This window comes from Ovis aries, chromosome 20 (genome assembly GCF_016772045.2).
Source record: "Ovis aries strain OAR_USU_Benz2616 breed Rambouillet chromosome 20, ARS-UI_Ramb_v3.0, whole genome shotgun sequence".
Taxonomy (NCBI): Eukaryota; Metazoa; Chordata; class Mammalia; order Artiodactyla; family Bovidae; genus Ovis; species Ovis aries.
In genome coordinates this window covers 26,493,550-26,517,533 of record NC_056073.1, presented here as the reverse complement: position 1 = coordinate 26,517,533, position 23,984 = coordinate 26,493,550, and the positions used below count along the sequence as shown (strand labels likewise).

Sequence of the window (23,984 nt, the reverse complement as noted above, 5' to 3'; positions counted from 1 at the left end):
ATAGTTTATTTTTAACTTTTTGTTATGGAAATTTTCAAATATACCTAAAGTTGGGAGAATAATTTACAGAACTCCCATGTACAGATCATTTGGCTTCAACAGTTTTCAACAGCTTGCCAGCCTTGCTTTATCTGGCTTCCCTGTCCCCCTAGCAATTTTTAAAGCAAATGCCAGACATCATATCAATTCATCTGTAAATACTGCTGTTTGCACACCTAACATTAAAAGGATTTTAAAACAATATCACCATACGGATATAATATACAGTATAAGGAATATGGTTAATAGCATTTAATAACTTTGCCTGGGGACAGATGGTTACTAGACTTATTGTGGTGATCATTTCATAATGTATGCAAATATTAATCATTATTTGTATGTGGTACACCCTAAACTAACATAGTATTGTATGTCAACTATATTTCAGTTAAAAAAAAAACACACAATGATATTGTGAGGGGTACTCCTACCATTTTGCTGTTTCTTTTTTTTACATTTATTTTTGCTTTTTTGTTTTCTTTGTAAAGGCCATTTAGAAAATATTTATTTAGGCTGCATCAGATTTTAGTTGCTACATGCAGGCTCTTTTTTTAGATACCACACCTGGAATCTAGTTTCCAGGCCAGGGATTGAACCTGGCCCCTTGCATTGGGACTACAGAGTCATAGCCCCTGGACCACCAGGGAAGTCCAAAATTTAAAATTTCTTTTCAATAGGCCTTCTGACTTTGTGTCCCTTATTTCCTGCATTACTGTCTTCCTTTTGTTTAGTTGGTTTTTCAGAGTGACATGTTTAAATTCTCATTTCCTTTTGTATATATTCTATTGATATACCTTATTTTCTTTGTGGTTACCATGGGGATTACTTTTAATATCCTGAAGTTATAGTACACTAATTTGAATTTATACCAGCTTACCTTCAATAATATATAAAACCTCCACTCCTTTTCAACTCTGCCCCTACTTCTTTTGATTGTATATGCTACAACTTTATGAATATATCTAATACAACTGAGCTGTACACTTAAAATTAGTTAAGATGGTAAATTTTATGTTATGTGTATTTTACCATAATAAAAAGTTTAAAAATAGATTTGATATTGCTGATATTAAAAATGTGAGAACTGTATTATGATTCAAAAAGTATTGTGTTATGTATTATATCTAATACAATATGTATATAATTGTATATGTAATATACATAATATACTACATAATTGTATTATGATTCAATTATGATACAATACATAATTGTGTTATGATAAAAAGAGTCCTTATCTTCTATAGGTACATACTGATGCATACAGTTGGCCTGTATCAACTGTATTACGATGGCTTGGATTTGTTTAAAAATAATCCCGGGATTTCCCTGGTGGCTCAGTGGGTAAGAATCTGCCTGCCAATGCAGGGGCCCTGGGTTTGATCTCTGGTCTGGGAAGATTCCGCAGGCTGCAGAGCAACTAAGCAACAACTAAGCAACAACTACGGAAGCCCAGGTGCACGGAGCACGTGCTCTGCAACAAGAGAAGCCAGCACAGTGAGAAGACAACGCAGGGCAACGAAGAGTATTTCCTGCTTGCCGCAACTAGAGAAAGCCCATCCAAAGCAGTGAGGACCCCAGGGCAGCCAAACATAAATCACTAAATAAACTACATTTAAAAAATCCTGGAAGGAGTGGGAGGGTATGCAGAGATGAACCACGATTCTCTTATGATTGATGATTGTTGAAGCTGGGTGATAGGCACACGAAGGTTCATTATACTATTTTCTCCACTTTTGCATATGTTTGAACTTTTACAAAATAAAGCTTGGAATGTCTAAAGAAAGAGATTGCATCCGGATCTCCTGTTAGTAGCCCAGCAGGTGCTTCTTTTGCTGCATGGTTCCATGTAGGCAGACATTCAAGCTGCTTTTTCCTGTAAAAAGCTTTTATAGGGCTTCTGCTGGAGACAGATTAGAGACACAAAGAAGGTGCCAACTCCCTCAGAGACCTCCTGCCTAGTTCCTGAGCTTTATCCTGGACTCTTTGTGTTTCCCTCCATCAATTTGAATAGGAACCATTCATACTCAATAAAAAGCTCAGAGAATAATAAAGGGGATTTAATGAAGAGTAACCCACTCCAGTACTCTTGCCTGGAAAATCCCATGGGAGAAGCTTGGTAGGCTGCAGTCCATGGGGTCACTAAGAGTCGGACACGACTGAGAGACTTCACTTTCACTTTTCACTTTAATGCATTGGAGAAGGAAATGGCAACCCACTCCAGTGTTCTTGCCTGGAGAATCCCAGAGGTGGGGGAGCCTGGTGGGCTGCCATCTGTGGGGTCGCACAGAGTCGGACACGACTGAAGAGACTTAGCAGCAGCAGCAGCAGCAGCAGCAGCAGCAGATTTCTGGAAATTCCCTGACTGTCCAGTGGTTAGGACTTGGCACTTTCACTGCTGGGGCCTGGGGTTCAATTCCTGGTTGGGGAACTAAGATCCCACGAGCTGCCAGGTGCAGCAAAAAACACAACAACAACAACAACAACAACAACTCTTTCCTTTCCCCACACCCCATTTTCCAGCCCCCACCAGTTCTCCTCAGAGGCAGCTTTCCTATCCACTTTCTTGTCAACATTTCCAGAGAAACTTCACACACATAAATGTAAATACGGTTGCATTCTCTGCATTTTTGCAGAAATGGTGGCATCCCAGACACACAGTTTTGAATGTCTACTGAGTTAAAACGTATGTGTTTTATTATATATAATATCTTGAGACATCCCACTTTGCAGGTACAGACAAACCTCAAGCTTTCAGAGGCAGCAGAGTTTCCATTTTCCAAACCACTGACTACTGTGTGTCAGTCTAGGGACATGGGTCAATCTCAAACTTTTCCTCTTGGTCACAGTGAATGCTGCAGTGGAGACTTTGTACCTTACCCTTCCACACCTGTAGGGGAAAGGATCCTCTCATTTTGTCAGTCCTAATTTAATTTTCAGAGGTATCCTTAAGGGCAGGGTGCGATAGGTGATGAAATATGGTGAGTAAGGTTATGAAACAGCTAATAATTTTTTCAAGCTCAACCTGAGATTCCAGGCTGTCTTCAGGCAAAGACTGACTTCCTTCCCCCATCCTGGGACAGGGGCCAACAGTGGGGGCATGAGGAGCTCTGCTGGGGTATGACCTTTCATCTGCGTCTGGCAGGAAAGCAAGGCATGAATGCCTGTCCTTTTACACTGGAAAGTTCTCTCCCTGTCCCTTGGCAGCACTAGGGGTGGCGGCAAGAGGCTGACCATTTTTGAACCCCCGGGCTGCCCTTTTGGTGGGAGGGACCTGGTATCCAGGGCATAGATGGATCACCCTCCCTGCACCCCTGGGAAATAGAGGAAAACATTAGAGAGGCATTTGGAAGGAAAGGGCAGAGGAACTGGGCTTCCCTGGTGGCTCAGATGGTAAAGAATCTACCTACAATGCAGAAAGACCCGAGTTTGATCCCTGGGTTGGGAAGATCCTCTGGTAGAGGGAATGGTTATCCACTCCAGTACTTTGGCCTGGAGATCCCATGGACAGCAGAGTCTGCCCTGCTACAGTTCGTGGGGTGGCAAAGAGTCACACTACTGAGCGACTAACACTGGCAGAGGAACTACAGTTAGTTCTCGCCTCCCACCAAAGCTCAGTCCAGACAGGGGACCGGAGGTGGAGGTGATGAGAGAGGAGCCAGGGAGGTTGCAGGCAGAGGCCATCCCACTCCTGCCTTGCATTTTCCTAGATGATCCCTGAGTACACGGGCCACGATCATCACCTTCTCACCTGGGCTATGCAGGGCAGCCTCTCCAAAGGTGGCAATAATTAAAAGTAGGGAGAGTGACATGCACACCGCCCCCCTCAAGACTGGGAGGCCCCAGAGGGGTGGGAGGACGGGGTGAGGTAGGGGCTGTAATGTGGGAGACAGGCACACTGCAGAGCCCAGGCCAGGCTGTTCCCAGAGGCTGATGTGGCCCCTTAGAGAGCTCAGGGAGAGGCTGTTTGTTTCCTGGGAGGTCTGTGTTCCACCCTTGCCTAATTCTCAGGAATTGCTTGTGCAATGGATGGGTGAGGAGAGAAGCTTCAGTGTCCCGACCTAGAGTCTGAACTGGCAGGGTAGCCTCTGGGTGCAGGGGTCTGGGGGATCCTGGGGATGGGGGAGAGGCCAGGGACTGGGCATTACCCTTCTCTGAGGCTCTAAGGATAATTTATGTAAAAGGGTTCTCAAGGTCACAGTTGGGCAATTGGTTCAAAGTAAGTAGGTTGGTGCATGCTAGGTCAGGGGTGGTTGTGTATCTGGTGCTCTAACACTAGTGCGTGCTAGAGGAAGAAGGTGGGGTCTGACCCAAAGTAAATATTTTTATTAAACAAGAAATGGAAAAGGACTTCCCTGGTGGTTCAGTAGTTAAGAATCTGTCGGCCAATGCAGGGAACAAGGGTTTAATCCCTGGTCGGGAAGATTGCACATGCCCTGGGGCAACTAAGCCTTGCACCGGAACTACCGAGCCTGGGAGCCCAACAAAGAATAGCCCAACTCGCTGCAACTAGAGAAAGCAGGCAGAAATTAAGACCAACTGCAGAAAAATAATAAAGAAATGTATATATAAAAACAAAGCAATGGAAGGAATAGAAACCAAAAACAATTTTGTTGCCAATCTAAAAGAACCTGGAGGGACTTCGCTGGTGGTCCAGTGGCTAAGGCTCATGTTCCCAATGCAGGGGACCTGGGTTCAATCCCTGGTCAGGGAACTGGGTCCCTTATCCTGAGAGCCAACCTGTTGTGGCCAAATAAATAAATATTAAAAAAAAAATTTGGAGTGAGGCTATGGCTAGGGAGAAGGTTCTGCTGGGTGTAACCTGGAGTCTGGAGTGTAACCATCAGTCTTGACCTCACTTCTGGTGCTCATTGTTTCAACAGCTCCGAGGACCCTTCCTCTGGGAAGCATGAGACAGTCATGCACGTAACTAGAAGGCAGTACAGCCTGTGGATGGGTCTCGTAGGAGTTTGGAAGACTGAGAGAGCTCCCTGGAAGATATAGGGTTTGAGAAGGATGGAGGCGTTTCAAGAGAGAGGGTAGCAAGAGGCAAGCGCTTAGGGGAGAGAGGACTGGGGAAGATATAGGGCAACGGGGTGGGGATGGAACTGGGACTTGAGGGAGGTTTGGGCAGCTCAGAAGATGTTAGGAAGAAGCACCAAAGCACAGGGTCTATGAGCGTAGACTCAGGGTACCGTCTTGTTTTGAATCCAGCTCTACCACTTAGTGAAAGTGTTAGTTGCTCAGTTGTATCTGATTCTTGTGACCCTATGAACTGTAGCCTGCCAGCCTCCTCTGTCCATGGGATTCTCCAGGCAAGAATGCTGGAGTCGTTAGCCATTCCCTTCTCCACGGGATCTTCCCAAGCCAGGGATCGAACCTGGGTCTCCCACATTGCAGGCATATTCTTTACTGTCTGAGCCACCAGGGAAGCTACACCACTAGTACCCCAGCAAATCTGGGGCAGATCATTTAACTTTTTTTTTTTTCCTGTTTTTCTGGCTGCACCACATGGCATGTGGGATCTTAGTTCCCCAATCAGGGATTGAACCCATGCTCCCTGAAGTGGAAGCTCAGTGTCTTAACAACTAGGTTGAGAGTGAAGTCCTTCATTTAACATTTCTGTGCCTCAGTCTCATCTGTAAAGTGGTAAAGAGGATAATGATAAAACCTGTGACTTAGGCTTATTGTGAAGATTAAGTGAGCTCCTACTCACAAAGGATTTAGAATAGTATGTGGCACATAGCAGTTTCTCATTAATTTATCTTCTTTTCTTAGAAGGACCCCTAGACAAGGATTCAAGTATAGAGAGTACATCAGGTAGATGGTTCCAGGAAACATGGGTCGGGGAGTAGGGAGGTAGGAAAGGGAAGGAAAGAAGCCAAGGCAGAATGTGTTATCTATCTAGTGATTTCAAATTGTTGGCAAGTGGTGGTTAGGAACCCTGGAGTTGCTGACTATCAGTTATCCCATGGGGGGCGTGAGCAGGCTGGGATGTGTACATCCCCAACCCATGCAGTCACAGCCTGGGGGCTGCTTTCAGGGGGCCTTAATTCTTTGGCAATTCCAGTTTTCTGTGCACAGATGGGACAGAACACCTGAGAAACCCTCAGACAAAGAGATAGAAATCTTGCTGTCGTTGGCATGACCTACTAGTGAGACCCAAGGGATGTGAGAGGGGCAATGATGGAGCCGTTGCAAACACAAAGTGACTTATGGGTTTGCTTGTTTTGTTTTGTCTGCTCCCCAAAGCATGTGGGATCTTAGTTCCCTGACCAGGGACTGAACCACATGCCCTCTGCAGTGGAAGTAAGGAGTCTTAATTACTAGACCACCAGGGAAGTTGAGTAATACTGAATCTTCAGCTGAAATCACACAGCAGGCTTCGAACCAGGATAGGTCAGCCTCTTTTCCCAAATGACGGGTTTATCTGGAAGTGGGATTCAGCTCTGCAGTCGTCCTGGAAGTCTGAGGGTGGCAGATCCTGGAATCTCAAGTCCATGTCTAATGTCAGGACTGGACGAGGAGCAGATGGTGGCCAAGTGGAGAGGATACTACAGTAGCTCCGCCTGTCTTAACAACCAGCCAGTTTTGCTAGGAATGTTTCAGTTGTGAGGTTCTGAGCTCCCTATGGGACTAGTAAGGCATCCTGAGAGGCCATCATTTCCTTCTTCTAACCTGTGAATTGCTAATGAGTTGCAGAATATGGATGTTGCTTTCTTGTCTTTGGAACTGGTCTCCTGGAAATAGATATTAGAAGCCTTGGACTGATGAGAAGAAATGTGGACCAAACAGAAGAAGCTGACGGGAATGGAAGGTCTGTCATTTCAGGCATTATTTACCTCTTTTCTGGGCTTCCCGGGTGGTGCTAGTGGTAAAGGACTCGCCTGCAAATGTAGGAGATATAAGAGATGTGGGTTCAATCCCTGGGTTGGGAAGATCCCCTGGAGAAGGACATGGCAACCCACTCCAGTATTCTTGCCTGGAGAATCCTATGGACAGAGGAGCCTGGCAGGCTGTGGTCCATAGCGTCGTACAGAGTCAGACATGACTTAAGTGACTTAGCATGCACACACCTCTTTTCTATCATCTGGAGTGAACACACAAGTTGCATTTGCAAAGCATTTTTTTAAACCTTTTTTTTTTTTTTTAAAGCACTTCACCAGACACAAGATCGGCCGGTACATTTTTTAAAAAATAATTTTTATCATCTTTTGACCATAGTGTGCAGCATATGGGATCTTTGTTCCCCAAACCAGAGATCAAACCGTGCCCCCTGCAGTGTAAGCGTGGAGTCTTAGCCACTGGACTTCCACAGGAGTATCTTGCCAGGTTTTTAATGGTGCAATTAATAGACAAGCCACTTTCATCTAAGGGGGTCTACTGAAAAGCTACGTCGAAGCCTAGAGAGGGGAATAAAGATCTGGAGTCTTCAGCCCCGGAATATCTCAGATCATGGCCCTTCCACACTGGGCTCGGGCCCAAGGAGAACTGGACTAACAGATCAGCTCTGGTGGCCGCTTTTCCTTTGTTCACCTCGATCTGTCACCATGCAGTGTGATGCTCCGGCAGTTTCCCACCAAAGTTGACCTCCTCTTGCATATTGCTTCTTGTCTTCCCAAATCCATTCTCAGGTTATATAGTGTCAGAGTTCTAGCTGAGCTCACGATGGACAAACCAGAGGCCACATTTCCCAGCCTCCCATTTAACCGAGTTTTGGCCAATGGACTATGAGTGGAAGAGTTGGGTGAATTTCCATGAATTGTTACTTGCCCCCTACTTCTTTCATGCACTTCTTTAGAGCTGGAATGCAGACTTGATGGAAATCTGTTTCAAGCACACAGACAAGAACAGTTATCAGTGGTTATGGCCGAGCCATGAGATGGAAGGAGCATGGGGTCCTGAATGATCCTGATGAACAATCCTGTCCTGCCAGCCAGGGCCACCCTTTCCATATCACCTCGTCCGCTTACACTGAGGCTCTTATTTGAGAGAGAAGTAAACTTCCATCTTATTTAAGTCACTGTATTTTGGATTGTCTTTATTACAACAGTTTAGATTATGCCCAGATAAACACATGTCAAAGTTGTTGCCTTTGGCTCTCATCTTGATTTCTGGCTAAGAATAATGGTTAGGTAAAGGTTTTGCTGGAGAAACAAAAGCTAGAATAACACTGGTTTAAATGGTCTGAGCATGAGTTCTGGGGCAGTTATGAGAGCCCTAGAGGACGGGGAGCAAGATTTCTGGAGCTTTGTTCCTTCCTCATTCTCAACATGACTTCCACCTTGTGGTCTAGGGTGGCTGTTCAGATTTCCACTAGTCTGCCTGTATTCCAGTGGGTGGGAAGTGGAAGAGAAAAATTGAGGAGCACACTCCTTTCTCAAAAGCATACTCCACGGGTCCAGTGAAAAACTTGTGAGTTTTATGACTTAAGAAAGAAGGGAGAGTGGATTCTGATACACTCTGCAGTTTATTTAACTCAACAAATTCTGAGAGAAACTCATGAAAGAAAGGCCGTTTGTTTTCAAGACAGCTATTACATACGAGCTAGGTAGATGTATCAGAGAAGGCGATGGTACTGCACTCCAGTACTCTTGCCTGGAAAATCCCATGGACGGAGGGGCCTGGTAGGCTGCAGTCCATGGGGTCGCTAAGAGTTGGACACGACTGAGCGACTTCTCTTTCACTTTTCACTTTCATGCATTGGAGAAGGAAATGGCAACCCACTCCAGTGTTCTTGCCTGGAGAATCCTAGGGACGAGGAAGCCTTGTGGGCTGCCGTCTATGGGATTACACAGAGTCGGACACGACTGAAGCGACTTAGCAGCAGCAGCCAGCAGATGTATCAATATTTTTCTGCTTGGGCTGCCATAAAATAAACAAACAAAAAAGAACCCCACAGACTGAGTGGCTTAAACAAAAATTTATCTTCTCATAGTTCCAGAGATCAAGGTGCTACTATGGTCAGTTTCTGGTAAGAGCTCTCTTCCTGGTTTGCAGGCAGTCCTTTGCATGAGGGTAGGAGGGATATACGTGTGTGGAGAGAGAGAGAGAAGAAAAGGAGGAAGGGAGAGCAGAAGGAGGGAGGGAGAAAAAGCTCTCTGGTGTCTCTTCAAGGACTTAAGCCTATTGGATTAGGGTCCCATCCTTATGACCTCATTTAACACAAATAACCTCTTTACAGGCCATGTCATCTCCAAATATAGTTACATTTGGGGTAAGGTGTTAAACATACACATTTTTTTTGGAAGGGGCTCTAATTCAGTCCATAGCAGCAGCTTTAAGAGGCACCCATAACTTAGTGGTTTAAGTATTCAGAGTGAGGATTCATGATGTCCTGATAATAAAAAACCCCCTAATCTTCATTCCCACAGTGGTTCGCAAAATATGGCCACAAATCTCTCTTATTCCAGTGTGCATGCCTCTTTGCAAGGTGACTTGCCACTCCTCGCATCAAGAGGTGAAGTTTCCCCCACTGGTAAACCTGGATAATCTCGTGATCTGCCGTGACCAATGGGATGCGGTGAAAGTGATGTCGCATGACTTCTAAGGATAGGTCTCAAGAGACCTAGCAATGTGTGCTCTGGATCTCTTGTAATGCTCTTCTGAGACTGCCATGCTATGAGGGGCTATGGGTGATAGACCAAGGGTCCTGCTGTTACCCACTGAACTCAGCCCTCAGCTGACTGCAGTTGTGAGGGTGAGCCCAGGCCAGAACCATGTGGCCAACCAGCAGAATCACGAGAAACAAGAAATCATTTCTTTAAGCCCCTAAATTAGGGGTGGCATCTTTTTCCCTGCAGTGGTAATGCAGTGGGTTAAAACAACAAGGGTTTATTTTTTTTGCTCACATTGCCTATCTGCCAAGGGTCAGCATGGGTTCTGCTCTGGGTGTTACCCAGGGGTCTAGGCTGATAGAACAGTCTTCTCAAACATTGCCATGAAGAGGGAAAGAACACGAGGAAGACTGCATGGGCTTACAAAGTTTCCATCTAGAAGTGAAGTGTTAGTTGCTCAGTCATGTCTGACTCTTTGCAACCCTGTAGACTGTAGGGTTGCAGTCTCTGCCAGGCTCCTCTGTCCATGGAATTCTCCAGGCAAGAATAGTGAAGTGGGTAGCCATTCCCTTTTCCAGGGGATCTTCCCGACCCAGGGATCAAACCTAGGTTTCCTGCATTTCAGGCAGATTCTTTACCGTCTGGGCCACCAGGGAATCTAGAAGTGGTACATGTCATTTACAGTCATGCTTCACTGGTACCACTGGTAGAGGTCAAACCTACTACATGATAGAAAGGAGACAAAGCCAGAACATCTCTAATACTATGACTCTGAAGGTAGTTTTTTCCTCTCTTGTAAAACTCTGAGCAGGTCAGCAGGACTGGTATAACATCAACACAGAGTCAGAGACCCAGGCTCCTCTGTCTGTTGACTCTATTATCCCCAGGATATTGCTCTTGAATCACCAGCAGGTTCATATTCCTGCCCATGGGAATGGGGGTCGGCGTGGGGAGAATACTCACCTTTTACTTGGAAGTTACACACATCAGTTGTACTCACATTCTGTTGCCAGAATCTTGTCACCTGGACACTAGCTGCAAAGGAAGTTGGGAAATGTAGTCTTTAGCTGGGTGACTGTGTGTCCTGCTAAACATCTCTTATTGTAGGAGGAGGGAGAGCAGCTGCTGGGTACAGAGGGAGCACCTGCAGCTCGGTCATAGCAGCAGTTTTGGGACTGCAACACCGGGGGTGTCAGTCGTCCTGCGTTCAGTCACTTTTGTCCAAGGAACTGATTTTGTGTATGTTCACTTGTGTACATGTATTTCTGAGAAGTTATTTGTAAATCAAAAGAGTTTTCATAAACTTAAATGATCACTTCAGAGATGTTTCATCTTCATCTTTGACTAATCTTATTTACTTACACCCCACATTCTTCCAGTTCATTCAACTCCTGTTTCTCTGTCAGCTCCCCCAGTTCCGGCACTGTTGTGCTCCTCTACTCAAAGGAGCTCAAAAAGTGGGATGAGTTTGAAGATGTTTTAGAGGAAAGGAGGCATGTCAGTGACTTGAAATTTGCAATGATACACATCTCTTATCTATAAGGGAATTACTCCCTGTAAGCCAAGTGATATTAAATGTAGTGTTCTCGGTTCTGAAGACATTCATTATGTCTTTAAACAGGTGGTGGCAGTGGTAAAGAACCTGCCTGCCAATGCAGGAGACTTAAGAGATGCGAGTTTGATCCCTGGGGTTCCAAAGAGTCACACACGACTGAAGCTACTTAGCACACACCCATCGTTTGATGAATATTAAAGACTTCTGTGGGATGGGGAGACTAACACAGTAGCTCAGAGTTTCTTTGCTTCCTGCATTTCATACAAAGTGCACATTGTAATTAAAAATTTTATTTTTCTTAATGGCTGGTAATTTAATATCTTTTGCTTTTGCTTTTAATTTTATGTATTTTTTGACTGCATCAAGTCTCCACTGAGGCATGTGGGCTCAGTAGTTGTGGTGGCAAGCTTAGTTGCCCTGTGGCATGTGTGATCTTAGTTCCTCCACAAGGGATTAAACCTGAGTCCTCGACACTGGAAGGCAGATTCTCAACCACTGGACTACCAGGGAAGTCCCTTGCATGTTGCAACTTAAAGGCACATTCCAAATCTAAAAATATTTTCACTTCTTTGAATAATCAACCCAGATTTATTTTTTATAAGTTGGGGAATTTTTATCTACTGGACTTTCCTTAAAAATGTTCTCAACATTTTTCTTGTCTCTAAGTGTTGATTTCATTTCTATCCCTAAGGGAAGAAAAAGATGTTGAATCCTCCTAGGCATCAAGAATTTTTAAGACAATTAGTTTAATCCCTTGGGGGCTTATGTTGAAGAAGACAATACTAACTTAGGCTCTGAGGAAGTATTTGTAACATCCACTTGGGAAAACCCAAAAGAAAACCGAAACTTTACTAAATAAAATGTTTTGCAAACTCAGTTGGTTTGTGTGCTTTAGACTACTCATGTAAGAGTGTGTGGGCACGTGTGTCTGAGAGGCAGCGGCGGTGGGGGAGCAGTGGGCATAGCCTGTGGTGCAGATCGACTGACTCTAGGGAAGTGTGGAGACTAGTGAGACAGGGCAGAGCTTTCACCCCCTCAGCTCAGCCCCTAGTCCCTGATTATGCTTCCCCCACCCCCGCCCCCAACAAGGGAACATTCCCCCTTGCCACTCCCTAGTTTTCTTTCTCTGGCAGCAGATGAAGCAGCTGCTGAGCCAGCTCCAGTTTTCGGGAAGTCAGATGACCTTTTCCCTCTCCAGGTTCTCTGCCTGTCCCTGCCCCTGAGGTAGACACCATGGACCCACTGATGGCCGTCCTTTGCCTGCTGCCCCTGTACCCAGGTAGGAGCAGGGAAGAGGGGATGCTGGGGTCCTGCGGGGCCGGGCTGGTGCCACCAGACTGAGTTTCCACGTGTGAAACGGACAGCCTCTTCTGCTTTCCTTTTCTCATCCGTGCCTTCCTTCTCTGCTGCATTTCTGAGTCGTGCCCCCATGTCCGCAGGTTTGGCTACAGCCGCGCTTTCCTGCCCCAAGAACGTGAATATCTCTGGTGGCAGTTTCACCCTCAGCAACGGCTGGAGCCCTGGGAGTATCCTCACCTACTCCTGCCCCCTGGGCAGTTACCCGTACCCGGTGGCGACAAGGCTGTGCAAGAGCAACGGACAGTGGCAAATCCCGAGATCTACTCGGTTGACAAAGGCAATCTGCAAACGTGAGGCTCCCTTCCAGTGGCCACCCTGAGGACTCCTATTTAGTTTACTCAGCATGGGGCTTAATGTGACTCAAGGGGTGGCAAAGCTCCTTTTCCACAGGGCTTTTCAAAATAGCAAGGAAATGTCTACTGCCCACAGCAAGGCGTTGAAGGCAGGTTATGATGGAGACTGTGGGATACTAAAGCCAAGGATGATGTTTAGAGGTTTTGACAATCTGCCGCACGGTACTGACTGTTCAGAATGGATGCCATGTGTCACCCCTCTAGTTACCCACTCCTGGGACATCGGAGAACACCAAAGGAGGGACTGGGGTGGTCATAGTCCTCACGGGGCTGAGAGAAGTAACCGTTTTAAAATCTATTAGACTGAACTATGTGAAATTGCTAATATTCAACCAATTGTCAAAAGTAGCAATTTCACAGGTATCCACCTAATATTTTGACAAGCAGCTGGCTCTTGCCATACCTCCAAGCTGGATATCACCCATGTTGGTGTCCAGTCCACGTGTCATCCCTCCATCCCTGTATTATCATCCCCTTCTCTCCCTCCAGCTGTTCGCTGTCCAGCTCCCGTTTCCTTTGAGAATGGTGTGTACATCCCACGGCTGGGGTCCCACCCGGTGGGTGGCAATCTGACCTTTGAGTGTGAGGATGGCTTCACCCTGCGGGGCTCAGCTGTTCGGCAGTGTCGCCCCAATGGCATGTGGGATGGCGAGACGGCCGTGTGTGACAATGGTGGTGAGTGTCCTGACCCATGGCTGCATGGGGGCAGGGGTCTCCCAGGAAACCTGGAGCCAGATATGTGCCCAGGGAGCACATGTGGGGTCAGGGACCAGGTGTCTCTAGTGCCAAAATCATAATCCTAGATTTTGGTCAATTGAGGTCGATAGTCACATATCTCCAGCCTGTTAGGCTCTTGGCTCAAGGAAGTCAGTGCTAAGGTTTGGGTCCAGCATCAAGGCTGCAAATGCTCTGTCCAGCTTTTCCCAATGCCTCCAAGCCAGGTTGGTACCTGCTCCCCCTGGGCTGTTGCAGGGAGGACGTGATGAAGGCAATTAAGTGCTATGCTCAGCTGCCTTGCCTCTGGAGCCAGTCTGAGTTCCAAGCCCAGCTTTGATTTTGACAGCCTTTGGGGAGGTTATTTAACCTCTCTGTGCCTCAGTTTTCACATCTGTAAAATGGAGACGGTGAGAATACTGACTGCAGACAGTTGCCGTGTGGATCAAATGAATTGCCTGTGGAACAGCTCCTGGAATCTGCTGAGCACCACATATACTTTTGTCTTGGTCATTACTGCCCTTGTGAGAGATTTAGGGGGGTGCTCTGCTTGACAGAAGTCGGGGTCCTGGGATTCCCTGGAGCTACACAGGTTTTAGCCTGTAGGTTTTAGGAGCTTCCTAGATCACAGTTCTAAATACATGATACAGAGGACTCAGAGGTCACGAGGCAGTAGGACTGTATCCTCACCTGGAGCCCAGCTGCTGGCTTTCTAGTCACAGCCTTGATTCTTTGACAACAGCCATTTATTCAAACATAAATATAATTCATTTGAAAATTGAGATTGAATCTATCTAAAGTGTGCAAATTTTAAGTATTCACCAAAACCAAGTGTCCATCATCTCAGGAGGCTCCTTCCTATCCCCTTCCACAAGGTAACCCTCTCCTGACTTGTATCTCCATAGATTCGTTTAGCTTATTCTTACACCTCATACAAGTGGAATCAGACAGACTGTGCTCTTTCGCATCTGGTTTCCTTTATTTGACATTCTGCCTGGGAGATTTATCGACGTTTCCCTGTGTATCAGCAGTTCGTTATTTTTTTATGCTGTGTAGTTCCATTACATACATACATACAGTTTATCTATGTATTCTCTCGTTGGTGAGCATTTGGCTATTTCTAGTTTTTGGTTATTGTGAGTAAAGCTCTATGAACACGCTTATATGTGACTTTTGGTGCCCTAGACACTTATCTCTCTTGAGTATGTTATCTGGGAGTGGAGTTACTGGGTCACAGGTTGGCATCCGTTGTCTTTTAGTAGAGTCTGCAAATAGTTTCTCGAGAGATCAGCAGCTGTGGTTGTCCTCTGACACCTGGAATTGCCCATCTTTTTAGTTTTAACAGTGCTGGTGGATGTGTAGTGATGTCTCATTGTTTGCAAATGTTCTCTGTGGAGGGGTAGCTTTAGCTGCCATCTTCCCTGAGGTTCTGGTATGGTACTAGCAGAGACCCTGGGTTGGGATTGGGATGTTTTAGGTGGCCACTGAGGCCACAGAGTTCTAAACCTTTTCCCTAATTCAGGTTTTTCCATCTGCACCCCTGGGAAGCACAGGTATGATGTCTCCAAGGGAGAGGCCAAGGGACCCGCAGAGGCTCTGAGGGTTTCCAGAGGAGGAAGAGCCTGGGAGAGGGTGGGCCAGCCGGGTCCGGAGTCCCTGCTCACCTCCGTCTTCCTTTGTTCTTCGCAGCCAGTCACTGCCCCAACCCGGGCATTTCTGTGGGTGCAGTGCGGACTGGGTCTCGCTTCGGCCTTGGGGACAAGGTCAGATACCGCTGCTCCTCGAATCTGGTGCTGACAGGGTCTGCGGAGCGCGAGTGCCAGGACGACGGGGTCTGGAGTGGGACGGAGGCCATCTGCCGCCGTGAGTAGCAGCTCTGACCCTGTGGACACTGCTGGGCCCCGAACCCCGGGCCCAGCTGACCCCATCTGCTCTCCCCACAGAGCCCTACTCCTACGACTTTCCTGAGGATGTGGCCCCCGCCCTGGGCACCTCCTTCTCCCACTTACTTGCAACCACCAATCCCATCCAGCAGAAGAAAAGTGAGTGCTTGAGGTGGGCGTGGCAGGGGCGGGGCGGGAGCAGGGGCGGGGCAAGCTTGGGGGCGGGGCAGGAGCTTCCTGTGGGCTCACTGGGGCTGAGCTGACTGGAGGCGGGGCAGAGGGGTTTGCAGAGGGGTTTGATCACCTTGGCTAGAGAGCAGGTGGGCAGTGGAGGTCTGAATCATCCCCCTTTCACATTTCTCCCAGATAACTTGGGTCGCAAAATACAAATCCAGCGTTCCGGTCACCTGAACCTCTACCTGCTCCTGGACGCCTCTCAGAGTGTGTCCAAAGATGACTTCGAAATCTTCAAGGACAGCGCCTCCCACATGGTGGACAGGGTCAGGAAATAGGAGCCGGCGGATATCGGCTGCCTTCCTGCACTGTCTCTGTCTCCTTCCCTTCTCAGAATCCCATTCCCAGCCCGCTTCCTCCAAGAAGTCTTCCCAGATTATACACACACCATGGATCATGAATTTAAAGGATACTATTTTTCATTCCACAAACACTGTTGGGGTACCTACTATATATCAAGCACTATTCTGGCTCCTGGGAGACCACAAAAATGAACGAGGCTGAGATCCCACTTTTCAGGAATTCTAGAACAGTGGTCTTCACAAAGGGGTACCCAAAACAGTCTGTGGGGGTGTGTGTGGCAGAAAAATAATAGTAATCATGTGGAATAACTGTAATTTAACTGAAATGAAGAACTTAATAGTTTCCTTTTAAAGTGTCAATCTTTTCTATACATTTTAAAATGCGCACAATATATCTGAACAGTGATACACTTCATGAGTATACTTTATAAATACATATACCTATATTGAGGTTTGTGCTCAGAATGTTTCTGCTGACGGAATGCATGAACAGAAGAGTTTGGAAACCCCTGCTTTACGTTTCTTGCCAGGATTTGCTTGGGAATTGTGCTTTTCACAATAGTTTTTGTAGATAAGTGTTTTCCCTCCCTGCTCCCTTGGAAAGAAGGCAGCTTTTGTGCTCCCTGGTTTCTCTCTTCAGATGTAAAGTTATGTGAGCCGCTAAGCCTTGAGGCAATAAAATGCTACAGGCAAGTGCCGATAGGTTTGAATGCTTCCTCCATCCTTCACCAGTGGTGTGATGGGGGCAAGGTAACAAGTCTCAGCATCCTCGTCTACATAATAGGGACCATCAGGACCCCTCACATCGTTGATATGAGGATTAAATGCAGAGTGAACCTGTCAAACAGAGGAGAGGACCAACAACTGTCAGCTTCCTGGCTTCCTTAAGCAGCCACCTCCCAGGAAGGGATTCTCCATGGGCCTTCACTCTGTCGATCTCTGTCTAGGCTCTCTGTCTCCTCCAGGGCCCATTGCTGGCTCTCTTACCATCTTCTGTTTGGTCTGGGGGCCTTTCACCCTCTCACTTGCCCTTCACAGATCTTCAGCTTTGAGATCAAGGTTAGTGTCGCCATCATCACTTTTGCATCAAAGCCCAAAATCATCATGTCTGTCTTGGATGACAGATCCCGGGATGTGACTGAAGTGGAGAACAGTCTGAGAAATATCAACTATAAAGGTATGATGCCATCAAATGAAGGTGATGGGAGTGGGAGCAGAGGATGAGCTCTCTGTGCCTGTAGGTTCTGGACAAGTTCGAGAGAGAGACCTCTTGGTGGCATTCAGATACCATGGTTCTGGGCCTAAGGTTCCGTAGATTGGGGTGGCTTCCAAGTCAGGCTCATGGTTGGGGAGTTGCAGCTCCTATCAATACGTGGCTTGTTCACACATGCTACATGTCCAAAAGCACTGTGCAGGTCTTCAGCTCCTCCCTGAACCACATGTCTGGTTTTCATAGTCTCCTCATGTCATTATGAAACTACCTGGGTGGTAGGTAGCAGTTGGTTAAACAATCCCCTTTCTTTGGAAACCTCATCTTCAAATTATGGGATTTTAGAATGACCTTTAATGCTGTTATGCAATGAGCATTTCTAAAGAGAAAGGTTTGAAATATTTGAACGGGAAATGATGCCAAATCTCTAACTGAATATCAAAGGTCTGTCTTTATCAAATCAACTGATAATTGCATTTCCAGTGTTTGGGGAAAATAAAGTGATTCCCTTCTCCCAGGTGGTAGGTGGAAAGTTTCTAAGAGAACTTTTCATCTTCACATATTCCAGACCATGAAAATGGAACTGGGACCAACATCTACGAGGCCCTCCATGCTGTCTATATAATGATGAATAACCAAATGAATCGGCTCCGTATGAACCCAGTGGCCTGGCAGGAAATCCGACATGCCATCATCCTTCTGACAGATGGTAGGTATTGTTGTCTCTGTGAGTGAGCCTGGCACTGTGGAAGGAGCAGCAATTTGGGGTCAGAAGACCTGCCTTCTGGTTCTCCCTCTGCCATGTCAGGCCTTGGTTTCTTATTTCTAAAGTAGAAACAATGTTGATGATGATGGTAATGACAACCACGACAACTATTGATAATGGAAGCTGCCCTCTTTTCTGTATATAGTTTGTTCGTTTATTTTTTGGCTGCACCGCATGGCATGTGGATTTTAGTTCTCTGACCAGGGATCAAACCTGAACCCCTGGCAGTGAAAGTACAGAGTCTTAGCCGTTGGTCCTCCAGGGAAGTCCCCTTACACAATTTTTATGAAGAGCAATAAGTACCTTGTGTAAAAGTACTTTATTATCATGTGTTCGTTGTTGCCACCTGGGAGGTCACCTAGAGGGAGTTGGGTGGGAGGTGTGCAGCAGTGATGTTGAGGTCCATGGATGAAAGGCATATTGGGTAGTGGATCAGGGCTCTGCCATTTATCTTGATTTTTCCCCAATCACACAGCTCCTCTAGAAATCAGATTTCGTATCTATAACATGAGGAGACCCACACTTACAGGGGCTGCATGAGAATCAAATGAGATAAAGTATTAAGATGCCCCTGACCCAGTGCTAAAGAATTTCTGTGAAGAATGTATCTCGAAACTCCAGCAGGGAGTGTAAGTGTTGAGGCTCCCAGGGTGAATGCCTCTCTACTTCTCCAGGGCTGAGGGGATTGTGCTTCACCCATCTTAATGAACAATTCTTTTCCCTCCTTGATCCAGGAAAGTCCAACATGGGCGGCTCTCCCAAGGTGGCTGTTGACAATATCAAAGAAGTCTTGAACATCAACCAGAAGAGGAAAGACTTTTTGGGTGAGCCTCTGTACCTGCCCTGCCACAATCTGTGCTCTCTGCAGAGGACCCGAAGCTCACAGCCAGGAGTTTCAGCATCTTGGCTGTATTTCTCTGCATTTCATTTTTCTGGGGGGCGGGGTGGGGGGTTGCACTGTACACAGCATGAGGGATCTTAGTATCTTGACAAGGGATCAAACCTACACCCCCTGCAGTAGAAGCACAGAGTCTTAACCACTCGACCGCCAGGGAAGTCCTCGGCTGTATTTCTATCGAGACCCCAGGCTGTGTTCTGTATGCAGTCAGCCAAGGATCGCACTGAAGAGTTTGTAGTCAAACTACAAACCTTTGTGGTTTCAACCTTGGGTTCATCTTTGATTGGCTGTGACCATGGGTCGTTTCTTTTCTTGTAAGGAGGATACAGGACAAGGGCCTACCACAGGCCAGTAAGGGCAAATGCTCAAACATTATCTGGTGCAGAGGAACTCAGCGTGTGCAGGGGTGGTGACCACCACCACCACTATCATCACCGTCAATGTCGTTTTCATTCACCGGCTTTTGTTCCACAAACCTCTCCAGGAAGAAAAGGTCTGGAATCCTCGTGGGGACTGTCTCTGGCCTTTTCTCCATTAGTGCAGTTAACTAAGGCTTTGGTAGTTGCAGTCTCTAAAAGAACAGTTCCTCTAATTCAGATAAACAAAGATTGCTCTGACCTTTGACCAGAAAAGAACTTCAAAGAGAAGTGCTCCAGATAAGGGGTAGCAGCTGGTTTTGAGAACCCTTGCCTAAGGAAGGCAAAATCCAAACTTCACTCCCTAACTCCTTAGCATCACTGGGCCAGAGTTAAATGCTTGGAAACACCTTCTTAAAGAGAGGCAGGAACCTCAGGGAAACAGAAAACACATTGCTATTGTTCAGTCACTCAGTTGTGTCCGACTCTTTGCGACACTGTGGACTGCAGCATGCCAGGCTTCTCCGTCCTTCACCATCTCCTGGAGCTTGCTCAAACTCATGTCCATTGAGTTGGTGATGCTATCCAACTATTTCATCCTCTGTTGTCCCCTTCTCCTCCTACCTTCGATCTTTCCCAGCATCAGGGTCTTTTTCCAAAGAGTCAACTCTTTGAATCAAGCTGCCAAAGTATTGGAGCTTCAGGTTCAGTCCTTCCAATGAATATTTAGGACTGATTTCCTTTAGGATTGACTGGTTTGATCTCCTTGCAGTCCAAGGGACTCTCAAGAGTCTTCTCCAACACCACAGTTCAAAAGCATCAATTCTTCAGCGAAAACACATGGGATGTGATAATCGTCCAGCTCCCACTGTAACTGCATAAAAGGACTATGAGGGGTATAAAGGGTGGGAGAAGGCTAGACTTGGTGGCCACCCTGGGGCAGTTCTGACTAGCACCCACACTGGCTCAGAGGTTGGTGTGGATGGTCGTGTGGATCCAGGTCCTCCAGTGGGAAGAGGTGGCTTCAAGCCCTTCTCCCAGAGCCATTTTGTAGGGGATGACCAGATCTGAAGCTGTGCCTCGATGCTACATCATGAGTTCTTTTTCATTCAGTTATTCATTTAAAATTCCTCACCAAGAGCCTCTTTTGGGCCAAGCACCACTCTAAGAATACAGCTGTAAACAAACAGAGGAAAATGCCTGTTTCTTGGGGCTGTCGTTCTGGAAGAGGGCGATATGTTAGTTTTTAGGGCTGTGGCAACAAATGGTACAAATTTGGGTGGCTTGAAACAACAGAGATGTATTCTCTCATGCTCAGGAAGTAGGAAGTCCAAAATCAAAGTATCAACAGGGCCATGCCCCTGCCGGAACCTCCGAGAATCCTTCCTTACCTTGTCCAACTTCAGGTGGCCCCAGGCATTCCTTAGCTTGGGGTTAAGTCGCTTGCTCAGTCGTGTCCGACTCTTTGTGACCCCGTGAACTGTAGCCCACCAGACTCCTCTGCCCATGGGATTCTCCAGGCAAGAATACTGGAGTGGGTTGCCATTTCCTTCTCCAGGGGATCTTCCCGACCCAGGGATCGAATCCAGGTCTCCTGCATTGCAGACAGACGCTTTAACCTCTGAGCCACCAGGGAAGCCAGGATTACCCAATCTCTGCCTCTCTTCACATCACTGTCTTCCCTGACGGTATCTCTGTGATGTCACATGGTTCTCTGTGTTGGCGTTTGGATTTCCACATTCTTGTAAAGGCGTCAGATTCGTCTTTCCCTCCTTTCCCCCATCCAGCGAGACCTCACTTTAACTGATTGTATTGCAAGGACACTATTTCCAAATATATATGAGCATATTCACAGGTCCTGGGGGTTAGGACCTGAAAATACCTTTCGAGAAGACACAATGCTACCCATTCCAGGCATTACAGAAAATAAATAAGGAAGCCATATGGCACAGTAGACGGTGACATGCACTGAGATATAAAATTAAGCAGAAAAGAAATCGAGATGTCTGGGCCATTGTAGTTTTACAAAAGGAGGCCCCAGCAGGCCTCCTGCAATGATGGTGACATTTGAATCAAAGCTTAGAAATGTAAGAGAGTGAGGCATGTGGAAAGCCTGGGGTAGGCGTGAACCAGGCAGGGACAAAGCTCGTGCAAAGGCCCTGAGGTGGGAGTGTATTTCAGGAACTTCAAGGAGGGTGTGTGACTGGAAGAGACTGAAGGGGAGGAGTGGTAGGAAATTAGGTCAGATAGGTAGTGGAGGGGAGCGGAGGGCATCCCGCTCATGCAGGGCTTCGTGGGACACAGCGAGTTCCCAACCGCAGCCTCCTGTGCTGCGGGATAGCCACTCACTGTGAGATTCTGCTAATTCCCTCCCCCTCAGACATCTATGCCATCGGTGTGGGCAGCCTACAAGTGGACTGGAAAGAACTGAATAACCTGGGGTCCAAGAAGGACGGCGAGAGGCATGCCTTCATTCTGAAGGATGTGCAGGCGCTGAGCCAGGTCTTCGAGCACATGCTGGGTGAGTGCACTTCACCCTCTCTGGAGGGGTGGCCAGTGTGGAGCCGGCTGAGGGTCCCGGGATGGCACCTGCTCACAGTGCCCCTCACCGGCCTCCTTCACCATCTGCTCCTCACACCCACAGACATCTCCCAGCTCACAGACCCCATCTGTGGGGTAGGGAACATGTCTGCCAATGCCTCTGCCCAGGAGAGGACACCCTGGCACGTCACTATTAAGGTACCCAGAAGGAGGGATGGGGCTTGGATCCCAGAGGTGTGGCCACAAGCCAGAGACATAGCAGTCCCTGAGATTCCCTGTCCCCCTGCAGCCCAAGAGCCAGGAGACCTGCCGGGGGGCCCTCATCTCCGACCAGTGGGTCCTGACAGCCGCTCACTGCTTAAGCAATGCCGAGGACAGAACACTGTGGAGGGTCAGTGTGGGTAAGGAAGGGCCCGCACCAGATTCCCGATCCCCTGGGCAGAGCTCCCACCCCTTGTTCCCAGCCTCTGGCCCCTTCAGGAGCCCTGGTCCAGCCTAATCTGCTACTTTGTTTCCAGGGGATCCCAACTTTCAGGGGAGCAAAGAATTCCAAATTGAGAAGGCAGAGATCTCCCCAGGCTTCAATGTCTTTTCCAAGAAGAATCAGGGAATCCCGGAGTTCTATGGCGATGACATTGCTCTGCTAAAGCTGACCCAGAAAGTGAAGATGTCCACCCATGCCAGGTGCTGGAATCTGGGATGGGAGGGCACCCTCTATAGGGGAGGGTGTCCTGGGGAGCCCTGGAGGAGGGGCCACCAAGGATGGGCCTCTGTGACCCTGGTCCTTCTCCTCAGGCCTATCTGTCTCCCCTGCACAGTGGGGGCCAACCTGGCTCTGCGGAGACTCCCAGGCAGTACCTGCCGGGACCACGGTGAGCGCTGGACTCAGGGTGCGAGAGGGACTTGCACCAGGGCTTGGGGGTGATATCATGGGCTGTGCTGCAGTCCCCAAGTCAGGATGCTGGGTAAAGGGACCAGCACTGACATCCTTGTCCTTGACTGCAGAGAAGGAGCTTCTGAACCAAGTGAGCATTCCTGCTCATTTTGTGGCTTTGAACGGGGATAAGCTGAATATTAACCTCAAGACAGGGTCAGAGGTGAGGGTCTCAGGTTCTAGATGCTGTTGAGGGTGGGAATGGGATTTCTCTCTGCATCCTCTAGCTCTGGCTGCTTTCTCTCTCTGACCCCAAGTCATCCCTCCTCCTGGGCCTAGCAAGCTGTGCCCTGGGCTCACTCACTCCATCCTTCTGTCCTCTTCCGCCCCTCCTGCAGTGGACAAACTGTGTCAAGGTCGTCTCCAAAGACAAAACCACGTTCCCCAACCTGACAGATGTCAGAGAGGTGGTGACAGACCAGTTCCTATGCAGTGGGACCCAGGGGGACGACAGTCCCTGCAAGGGTGAGCCCCTCCTCCACCCACTTCCCATCCCCGACCCCCACCCTGGAGTCCGGATTCCCCAGGGGAAGGCCACCGGTGTCCCTCATGGCCAGCATGCACGCCCCGATGCAGCGGTGATGGTTGGCAGAATGACAGTCTCTGTCCCTCCTTTCTGGTAGGAGAATCCGGGGGAGCAGTTTTCCTTGAGCGGAGACTCAGGTTTTTTCAGGTGAGAAGGGAGAAGTTCACAGGACTGGAGTCATGGGATCTTGGCCTTGTTGGGGGATGAGGCAGGCCTTTGAAGGACCTAAGGAGGTCGGGGGTGGGACAGGGGAAGCCCCCCACTCCAACCTTTCCCTCTTCCAGGTGGGCCTGGTGAGCTGGGGTCTCTACAACCCCTGTGGCAGCTCCAGTAAGAACTCCCGCAAACCTGCGCCCCATGGCAAGGTCCCGCGAGATTTCCACATCAACCTCTTCCGCCTGCAGCCCTGGCTCAGGCAGCATCTGGAAGGCATCCTGAACTTTGTGCCCCTCTAATCTTGGCCACCGAGCCCTCTGCTGACCTGCCAGGACCTGCTGTCTCTCCAGTCTCCTAGCTCTGAACACCACCCTCAGCCTCCATGACCCATCCGCAGTCCTTGCTCTGAACACATCCCCTTCTCCAGGGTCCTGGGGCAGAGGCACATCCACGCTAGGGAATCCCCGGCACTCCTGCCAGCGCTGAGCCCGCCCTCTGCTGTACTTGGCTCACTCTCCTTTCCTTTTTTTTTTTTTCTCCTTTCCTTACACAGGAAACTACCCAGTTATGAAACTAATAAAAAGCCAATGATCCCCACATC

The 23,984-nt window shown here is 47.9% G+C and overlaps 1 protein-coding gene across 4 annotated transcripts; it reads left to right on the top strand.

Moving 5' to 3' along the window:
- Window positions 1–12,374: 12,374 nt before the first annotated feature.
- On the top strand, window positions 12,375–23,980 carry C2 (complement C2). 4 transcript variants are annotated; one of them, XM_004018930.6, is made up of 18 exons: window positions 12,375–12,430; window positions 12,591–12,800; window positions 13,353–13,538; window positions 15,267–15,440; window positions 15,521–15,619; window positions 15,827–15,960; window positions 17,035–17,173; window positions 17,775–17,915; window positions 18,707–18,796; window positions 21,607–21,747; window positions 21,871–21,965; window positions 22,057–22,168; window positions 22,286–22,451; window positions 22,563–22,639; window positions 22,773–22,864; window positions 23,040–23,166; window positions 23,325–23,374; window positions 23,512–23,980. In XM_004018930.6, exons 1-18 carry the CDS (start codon window positions 12,385–12,387, stop codon window positions 23,680–23,682), a joined length of 2,250 nt encoding a protein of 749 aa, XP_004018979.2. In that variant the 5' UTR covers window positions 12,375–12,384; the 3' UTR covers window positions 23,683–23,980. The 4 variants fall into 4 exon arrangements, with proteins under 4 accessions (XP_004018979.2, XP_011956312.2, XP_011956311.2 ...); XM_012100922.5 differs by having other exon boundaries at window positions 22,563–22,657; XM_012100921.5 differs by having other exon boundaries at window positions 22,286–22,639.
- The last annotated feature ends 4 nt before the right edge of the window (window positions 23,981–23,984 follow it).

What these genes read in the sequence shown, in the direction of transcription:
- C2 (XM_012100921.5), top strand. Translation starts at nt 12,385, where the DNA reads ATGGACCCACTGATGGCCGTCCTTTGCCTGCTGCCCCTGTACCCAG. An exon ending in ACTGTGGAGGGTCAGTGTGG is followed by an intron (nt 22,169 to 22,285) that starts GTAAGGAAGGGC and finishes CTTTGTTTCCAG; the next exon opens with GGGATCCCAACTTTCAGGGG. An exon ending in GGACGACAGTCCCTGCAAGG is followed by an intron (nt 23,167 to 23,324) that starts GTGAGCCCCTCC and finishes CCTTTCTGGTAG; the next exon opens with GAGAATCCGGGGGAGCAGTT.